Source organism: Charadrius vociferus, unplaced genomic scaffold (genome assembly GCF_000708025.1).
Source record: "Charadrius vociferus isolate BGI_N301 unplaced genomic scaffold, ASM70802v2 scaffold249, whole genome shotgun sequence".
In the NCBI taxonomy this organism is placed as follows: Eukaryota; Metazoa; Chordata; class Aves; order Charadriiformes; family Charadriidae; genus Charadrius; species Charadrius vociferus.
This window is the reverse complement of record NW_009650081.1, coordinates 16,708-26,626: the sequence shown is the minus strand read 5'-3', so window position 1 is coordinate 26,626 and position 9,919 is coordinate 16,708. Positions and strand designations below refer to the sequence as shown.

General features: G+C 39.9%; 1 protein-coding gene across 1 annotated transcript in view; it reads right to left on the bottom strand.

Moving 5' to 3' along the window:
• Nucleotides 1-22: 22 nt before the first annotated feature.
• Nucleotides 23-9,919, bottom strand: part of SKOR1 (SKI family transcriptional corepressor 1) — a 26,592-nt gene continuing 16,695 nt past the window's right edge. Inside the window, 1 exon segment of the mRNA XM_009892080.1 lies at nt 23-118. Coding sequence (XP_009890382.1) covers nt 23-118 — 96 coding nt within the window.

Genomic DNA, 9,919 nt, shown 5'->3' with positions numbered 1-9,919 from the left:
GGCACCGCGGCTGCCGGACCAGCTAGGAGAACGCCCCGCCATCAGCCGTCCGCCGGGTCCCGGTTCCTGTCAGCCGCCCCACGGAGCGGGAAATGGTCGTCTCTCCTTCTCTGAGGTGCTGCGGGGCAAGTTCAGGGGATCAACGTGAGCTTGGCCGGGTTTTCCTCTCACTTTCAGGAAAATAAGTGTTTTCAGAAGGGCCCGCAGACCCAGAGCAGAGCTTTCAGATCTCAACTTGCCTGTGTCATATCGGTTTTGAGTAAAATGTGGGTTCTTCCAGCAGGTCAGATAACGCAGAGCAGAGAAACTACACACCAAAAATGCTACCTGGCAAGGTGACCGCATCAGTTGTGAAGTCCATGAACTTAAATACTGGCATTTAAGTCACACACCTGAGCTTGATTCGGCTTCTTTCTACCTGCGTGTCCTTCTATAATTACAGATTGCCATGACACTTTCTCCACTTGGCCTTTACCTTCGTGCATGGGATAGAAAAATACTGTTGACCGTGACCAATACTGTACATCCTTTTATGGGAGAGAGAGCTACAAAATCTGCTATTTTTCTGTAGCTGCTATAAAATTCATCATCGTACATTCAGAAAGCACTTACATTATCTGCATTGCAAGACAAAAAAAAGCATTAATGTCTCGTCTCTACAAATTAAAGAAAGCATGCTTGAGGCCACACAGGGAATCGGCGGTAAAGAGATTACCACACATGATTATTACTGAATTATAATTTATGTCTCCCATATGACCTGAATAGTTAGCCACAATTTAAAATTAGGTAGTTTCCATTGAGGGAAAAATGTGATAGTGGTATCAAACATCTTTCTAGTAAGTAGCTTTTTGATACAGTCCTCTTCATTGGTAAGAATATATATGAAGTCCAGATTCTCTGAACAAAGGAAAACAACCCACAACTCTTTCCAAACATTTCATTTCAAAGCATTTCACCCAGAAACATCCCCCAGCCGAGTCTCAAGACCAGATTGACGGAAAACCCAGGTGCATCTTTTGACTCCTTGCTGGTACCCCCCTTTCTTCTCCAGGTCATGCTTACATCCCATTTCCATTGCAGATATGACAAGTATCCACGGATCTCATTAATGCCTTTTAAAGTTCTCAGAGTTGAGCATCAGCATATTAAATGAAGCATTCAGAAAATGAGGAACAATTAGAAAAAGCTGATAAGTAACTCTCCCATACTCTGGCTTAATACTGCATGTAATGAAGACTTATCATAGTGCCTAAATGCTGGTTTGGGGAGGGGGCAGGGCGCTAGGCAAGATATCTAAAAAAATAAAAGTCAGATGACTACCCAGTACGCCCACATGTACCATAATTAGCTGATCTATTTCAGTGGTCTGAACCAGCCTGGTTTAGAATACTTCATTCTGAATGACTGAGTATGTTTAATAATCATGATATAATATGATCTTTGAGTTTGTGTCTAGTTTAAAAGATTTGGCAAAAAGATCTATAATCGTATAAATACAAATCCTTTTATTTTTCAATTGCCTTTTTTTCTCCCCTGAAAGAGGCTTGCTGCACAGCAAACAGTTTTTCCTCCACTTCTTCACTTCCTACCAAATTCAGTGGGATGTGGACATGTGCTTAAGTGCTTTGCTAAATCATGGCATAACACTATCAAACCTGACACATGGCCATAAACCAGTGTCCTCTTTCAAAACTTGCTTTAAATAAAATAGGCTGAGAATGTCTTCAGATACATTAAAATAAGGAAGAAGCCTAAGAGGATATAGAATATTCAGTTCAAAACGGTTCACCCTAAGTAAGTATTTTTACAGACACAAAGAGTACAGGCCCTTTATTTTTCAGTTTGGACTTCTGATAGTCCCTTGTTTTTATACTTTAGTATGAAGAAGGAACTTAATGTGAAAAGCAATCTGTGCTTCTATTTTTAGACAATTATTTACATGTAATGAAATTTTGTTCCCCTCTACTCCTGAGACTTAGATGGTGGTTTCTTTGCCAAGAAAAGACTTTGTCAACACACAGTATTTTTTCAAACGTGCTCTCGGTTGTGCCAGCTCCGCTGCAGCTCTGTCAGTGATGGCGACACTCAGATCTGTCACGATTCTGTCTTCATTTCAGAAGGGCATGCCCATCAAGTAGTGCAACTGGGGTGCAACCAGAGCAGGTAGGAACACCTCCGAAATAGTCTTCAGTTGTCAGTCACCTCTGTTTCTGAGCTAAAACGACAATATTTTTTCTTTTAACCTGGGGGAGAGAAGAGAGAAAAACGATCAGGGTTTTCCTCAACCATTCAATGTTTTGATATTTTCAATTCCCAGTTTTCAAGAGTTTGTTTCCCACTTTTTGCTATATTGCAGCAAAATAAATTACTTCCAGAATCTACCTTCCACCCCCATTTCTTCTGTTTTCCTGTTCTGTAACCTCCCCAAAAATGTATCATGTCACATACCTCACTTGCTTAAAATCGTGTTCAGACACAATAACATTTTTAAAACAGATATGCATTTTTTCTACTAACATATTGTTTTCATTAGTCCGAGTCTCCAAGACTTTTCCCTCTTTGTGTAATGGTCCAAGCTTACTCTCTGCTCAAAAGTAATGGGGAGGCATTTTTGATCCTGAGTATAACTTTAAAAGTTATTTAGATTCTCAATGACTTTGTTTCTTGATAGGAAAACATAACCAAATCATTAAAAACATTGTTTATTCCTGAGGTTGTTGGAAGCATAAAAAACATTTAGATTCGTCACTGAAACAGCCTTTTCTGGGGGGAAAAAAAAAAGTCAGAGGTACATTTTAATGAAAATTCCTTGGATGTATGTGAAGAAAATGGAGTAGCCAGTATAGCAGTTCAAATAAGTCCATTTAATTCTTTAGAAGTAATATACATGGCATTGCCCAATATGCTGGATAGTAAGTTCAGTATTGTTGAGTGACTGAGACTTGGCTGGTACACACATCTCCCCCTAATTCACATCCAAGTGCAATGTTATATTAAATTATATTATATCGTATTCTGTTCCTGTCATCTCTCAAATTTGGCCCAAAACAAGGGCTGCTACTTATTTAGAAAAGGAAGATTCATTACATCTTTGCTGCCTGTGTTATTAAAATTTACAGAGGGAGAGTTAATCACCGGAAGTCCTAAATTAGGGATTTTACCGGACCATTTTGTTAATGTCACCTCTTTTATATCCTTAGATCTCCTGGTATAACGATGTTATTGCAATATGGAAAGCATATGTAAATGAGTTACTATAATCTTTAATTACATATGCAGCGTTACAGCGTGACACATCCCAGCTTCATTTGCGTATTTCCTGTTTTTACAGTTCTTAAATATCAATTTGCCTTGTTGCTGTACACATATGACTGCGGTTTACACCACCGAGTCCTCAAAGCCGACCGCGGCCATGATACAAACACTTTGCAATTTTAGCAAATCTTTGAAAACTTTAATTGCACTCCCTGGTATTTGAATGCCCTGTATATTGTATTCCCTGCCTGGAATTATGCATTCCAAGTCAAGCTCAGCTCCCTATGTACTTTGCTGCTATACAAACCGTTGCAGCTGCGAGACAATAGTAATAGGCACAACAATTAGCCCATTCTTTAAAACTATTTGCTTAGCCTTTTCCGCTCCAATATCAATGGATGATATGTGCTTGCTCATAGCACTCTGCTAATGTTCTTAAGGCCTGTCCTTCATAATTAAGCTATTCTATATTTGGACTGTGTCAAATGAAGTATCAGTCGTGTCAAATGGAGACTGTGTTTTAAGGTGAGGACGAAAAGAATGAGGTCTCGCCGCTTGTCTCCCCTGGGGCTCAGCCTGCCGCGGGTGCCCGACCCCGCCGCACACAGCCTACACATCGCAGCCATCGCTTGCGATCTGCCCTGTGCCTTTCAGATTTTGCACCTTGACAGAGCACAGGTGCAGGAAAAGAAAAGTGCCTGGATTACCTCTGAACCAGCCACAGAGGCATCATGAAAAATGCCTTGTTTAATTTTATATGTAACGACAGTAGCCTCAACAGCAAAACCCATTTACACTAGAGGAGTTTTGTGTCATAGGGGACTGCTCGAGGCGTACATGTTACCGGCAGTCCAAGCTAAGAAGGTAAAAGCATCCTACTGGTCTTGCAGCATTTTGTTTAACTTATCTAAAATTAACTTCTGTAACTTTTATTCCAGGAAAACTGCCACTGTTGAATGGATCTAGCTCTGTAAGTACCTTTGTTCACTTTTCTCTGGGCTATGAGTAGATTATGCTCGTCTTCTCCCATTCTTTAACTCTCGTCTTGCCTAAAGTGGTTCAGAATAGGTGTGGATAAAATGCTGAATAAAATGCCAGCAGCTAGGCTATGCTGGCTGGCACAGCAACAGTATCTGAATTGAATTGCTATATTTATTTATTTTTTTTAATTAAAGCTAGAATAGTTTTTTCTCTAAGAAATGGTCATTCCTGAGATATTCATCTACACTTGTACAAGCATTTCCTTTGGCTGAGTTAAATCCAGATTTTTGTCAACAAAATTCCACTTCGCTGAATCACGATTGGGATTTTTTGTCATTAGCACCCATTTTCATAATGTGTGACTGCAGTACAAGAAGAAGGAATAAAAAGCAACTGCAAAAGGCAACAGGCCATTGCTGATCCATAGTGAGCTGTGAAGTACACAATGCCGTACCAAAGCCAAGTAATACCTAGAGTGTCGGATGGTTCAGAAGCTTGAAATTGGCCCAGAACTATTCACATGCAAGGACAGAAAACTACAGAAAGCTACATCTATTTCCAAAGTATGTTCTGAGAGGTGAGGCAGACTTTTAATTAAGCTTTACAGACTTACAGCATCAACAAAAACAGGTTTTAACTGCAATAAACTTTTTCCTTCTGATTAAAAGTTGTTTTATGTAAGACTGCAAGGTCTCAGTGCTTAAGAAGTTACTTTCTACAAATACTAAATAATTCCTAATAAGCAAAGTTCTGTGGTCAAAAAAAAAAAAAAATCAAGGTCCTAAATTTTCCAGAACTTTGATTGAAAGTCCTTGTTATGATGTTACTTGTTACTCCCGCACCCTTCCTCCACTTGCACAGTACATGTAAAATACTGACATTTTCATATAATCCTAACTTATAACAATTTTGCATGCAGCATCAGTCACATACAGTGATTTAGAAAAAGACAGAGACCTGTTACAATTTGAGTCTCTTTCCTCCTCCCTGCCCCACAATTTCATTATGGACTACACATGGAAGTAATGTAGCCAGTATAGGAGTAGATTATGCTCGTCTTCTCCCGTTCTTTAACTCTCGTCTTGCCTAAAGTGGTTCAGAATAGGTGTGGATAAAATGCTGGAAAACTACAGAAAGCTACATCTATTTCCAAAGTATGTTCTGAGAGGTGAGGCAGACTTTTAATTAAGCTTTACAGACTTACAGCATCAACAAAAACAGGTTTTAACTGCAATAAACTTTTTCCTTCTGATTAAAAGTTGTTTTATGTAAGACTGCAAGGTCTCAGTGCTTAAGAAGTTACTTTCTACAAATACTAAATAATTCCTAATAAGCAAAGTTCTGTGGTCAAAAAAAAAAAAAAAAACAAGGTCCTAAATTTTCCAGAACTTTGATTGAAAGTCCTTGTTATGATGTTACTTGTTACTCCCGCACCCTTCCTCCACTTGCACAGTACATGTAAAATACTGACATTTTCATATAATCCTAACTTATAACAATTTTGCATGCAGCATCAGTCACATACAGTGATTTAGAAAAAGACAGAGACCTGTTACAATTTGAGTCTCTTTCCTCCTCCCTGCCCCACAATTTCATTACGGACTACACATGGAAGTAATGTAGCCAGTATAGGAGTAGATTATGCTCGTCTTCTCCCATTCTTTAACTCTCGTCTTGCCTAAAGTGGTTCAGAATAGGTGTGGATAAAATGCTGAATAAAATGCCAGCAGCTAGGCTATGCCGGCTGGCACGGCGATGGTATCTGGTATAAAGTAATCACATCTTTATTTTTTACCTAATCACTATTTCTAAAGAATCACGTTAGTCATGGGAACACTAAATAAAGCTGGGTTCCAGTAGCAAGTAGAGTTCATTTCAGATGGCTCATATGAAAACATCAGAGCTAATTATACTGTAGTAATTACCTGAAAATTATATGTATGTTGTTTTTCCACCAGTCAATACTGCTATTTTTGAACTTTGCATTGTTCTCATGGATTGCTGGAGTCATGCTGTCTCTAAATGGTCTTCTCATCTCATCATTAACTTAGCCTCTGGTTTGGGGAGAGTGTTTCAAAAGAAGTTTCAGCTGCAGTATGTGCTATTTAGCTCAGATCTTTCATGCTCACTTGCACTCTCCACCGCAATATATCCTCACCTGTGCTGCATTTGAGAAAAAGTTTGCATTTTAATAGTCTTTTGAGTATGGATTATAAGATTCTGACTCTACGATAGGACTCTAAAACAGAATCCAGTTAAGATTTACTCTCGCACATTAAAAGATACTGAAAATTCACCTTAGTGCACTCAGTACAATTAATAACTGTGATAATTCTGATTTTGAAGAGTTTTATTTCCTCACCTGTCCTGGGTGTGGCATGTTATCGTTGTCTATTTTTTTTGTTTTAAGAGCAACCAGTAGAAGCACCTGACGAAGGCAGGCAAGCGCCACACAGGTGAGTGTCACACCCCACTCCCAAGAAGGGAATGCTGTCTGGCAGCAAGAACGGGAGGATGGGAGTCAGGAATTTTTGGGCCGCTGCCAAATAGGCTCCTGCCATATTACCTGGTTTTGACCAAGTCATGGGGTAAAATGCACTCAGAATGACTCCTTTGTGAGAAGGAGATGATAATAATAGGTATCTCCCTGGACTGTTGAGAGGAAATTAATTAACATTTGGAAAGTACTTTGAGATTCTTGGATGAAAGATGATGGAGCTGGAATGCTGGCAACATTAAAATAAGTTGGAATAATCTTAATATTTATTACATACAGTGCTTTCATCTTCAAAGCTCTTTACTAACATCAATGAATTAACAAAAAAAATATTAATAAAGATCATATTTACCCATAAAATTATTCTCCCAAAGCATATATAAATAGATCTGCCTCCAGTTAAAAAATATTATTAAAAGAAAACGTAAGCACCCACTCTAGTATTATGCACTAAATCCCTAGTGGTGCTGTCCATAGCAAACCTACTTTGAACTATGAATTATTAGTTTATACTTTTAATGAGGATAATTGGACCCTAAGCCTAATCCAGCAGCACTGAAGTCATTGGGAGTGTATCACCGACTACCAGGGGCAAAAAATAACAACGGCCAAGGAAGAAGGAAGAGCAGTGGTTAGAAAATACCTCTGCCTGGCCAGAGAGGCTGTGCCAGGCTGAGGTGAGCAGGAGAGGGCATTTCGCTCTGCGGGGGAATATTGTATTTAAGTCCAGTTTGTTGTGTCTTTGGAATAAGCTACAGAGAACTGAGAAATGCTCTGTACCACCAGGAGAGATAAACAGCAGCTCTAGATATTTCTCAGTCAATGTATAGAATTCAGGGCATCCCAGACTAAACTATCCAAACGCTGCTTGCAAGGAATTGCACACTTTTTTTTTTTTTACTTTTTTAAAATTATTTTTTAAAGTATACTCTTACTGGCACAGACATGACGATCACATTATCACTGGGAAGCACAGCCCAGCAATTTACTGAAAACCAGTAAAAGACACTCCTTCCAAGTGCATTATCTGCATTGATTTCAAACCAGTGCTTAAGGAACAGCAAGGGACCTTTCCCTTTGTGTTTTATTTTCCAGTCACCTTCCCCCTTGCAGTCTCTTCAGCTGTAAAGATAAATAAAACCAGAGAAAAAGCATTCTGTTGTTATTTCCCCCACCCCTCGTTTATTTTGAATTAAGCACGTTTCCATAGGTCTCCTTTAGTACAGCAAATGCAGAGAGTTGCTGGCACTCTCCGCGATGATGGACTCGGATACATTCCAGAACCTAATGGGCTATAATAGATTTTTTAAAAATCTATGGTGCACTTCATAGACTCTGGAGGTCATTTTAGGGAGCCCATCAATGTTCAATATAAATATTTCTGTTCAGCATGTTCTCTGCACACCAATCACAAATATGCACTTGCCAGATGTGCGTGCCACAAAACCAAAGCCGTTCTCTATTTTCTCCAGGCTTACTGTGAAAAAAACACATTATCTGTGAAGTGTTTTGTAGCCCAGCCTTGTCAAGACTGTTGCTGTTTCTTCAGAGTTGGCTGCAGGCTTTACAAAGTTATTCACAGATTAAACTGTCCCAGTTAATCTGCTATACAACGACATTCAGGCAGAGCTTCAAATATGTTTGGCTTTGGATAGAAATCAAATGTTACCTTTGGGAAATATGCTTATTATTAGCATTAGACATAGCTTTTGGGTTACTTCCAATAACTTTCTTGAATTATAGGGGGTTTGTTACTGGGTTTTCTTTGTGTCGAGTATTTATGCATCGTGGCTGGACAGACACTGTTTTTTAGCATTTACTGTTTCTCGTGCTCCCAATGCTCTCAGAGATATTTGCAAACATTAATTACTCTGCATAACGCCTAACACATGGTGAAGATCCAGTTAAAAGCGTATCACCTCTCTGATGTGGTCTCATGAGGGTGGCACGTTTAGGCACAGGTAGCATTTTGTAGGCTAGGAAAAAAACACGTGAGCAGGAGACAGTATTTCTATTAACAAATATGCCGTAGCTGCAGAAAGCATTTTAATGACAGGCGAGACTGACATCCAGACAAACAGCCAAGGTCTTTTTCTCATCATGTGATCTTTTCATAATCCTCCATTTCTCTCCTAGATCAACAGGTTCCTCTTTATTTGTCATTGTCAGCTCTTAGCACAAAGAGCCTTTTGTCTGTAGCTCTGACCCAAACACACAAGACTTTTTTTTGTCCGTTCTTGGCCATATGCTTTCGAATGGACTAATGGGTTTCCAAGCTATAAAGCAGAACCTTGACCCCAGAAGGGGAGATGGTTGTGTGACAACATCTCTCTGTTTTGACATCATAATTTATCCCCGCTGCAGCTCTACTGGCAGCACGAGCTCACGAGTAGACAGCACAACCCGGCAAAAATACTTGAACCTGATCCGCTCTAAAGCTCGTGCTATGGATACCGACACTGGAATCGCAGCGGCGGCAGCTTCTGACGCCGAGGCTCCGAGCAGGGAAGACCCAAGTCAGTCAATAGCTGCCTCTTTATGTCCTCTTCTACTTCATTATCGCTGGTGTGATGAAGCTATCATACCTCCTTTGTAAGGCAGCACATGTTGCAGCAGCAATCACAGTAGCCGTAAAGCCCAGAGGATTCCTGCCAGAGCCCTGCCACAGTTTCCTTGTGCTCTGTTATTTAAAGTCCCGTTATGAATGCATTGCTGCATCCATGGATGTCACTCAAAAAATGCATTGCCGAGGGATAAGCCGACAGACAATAAGAAAAAGTTATCAGCCCTGTTTTCTCAATTTGCTGGACTACACCATGGTGTTGCACTCAGCCTGCCTAATTAAGAAGGGTGCAAAAAGCTACTGATGGCTTGTATGAACCTTGCTAGTAACATTCTGCAGTTGAACACAGTATGAAAAGAGTTCATACCCTTTAACTGGCACTTGTTTTGGACTAAAACAGAAAACCTTTTGTTTTCTAGTGAAAATAGCTCCAGAGCTAGATTCCTACCTGTCTCTTTCAGGGTGTGTCTTTGCCACATCACAAAATATGGCTTTACTGAAGGTAAACCTATCCTGGAGCTTCAAAGGTGGCTTCCTAAGAGACATAGAATCACAGAATGGTTTGGATTGGAAGGAGCCTTGAAGATCATCGAGTTCCAACCCCTCTGCCCTGGGCAGGG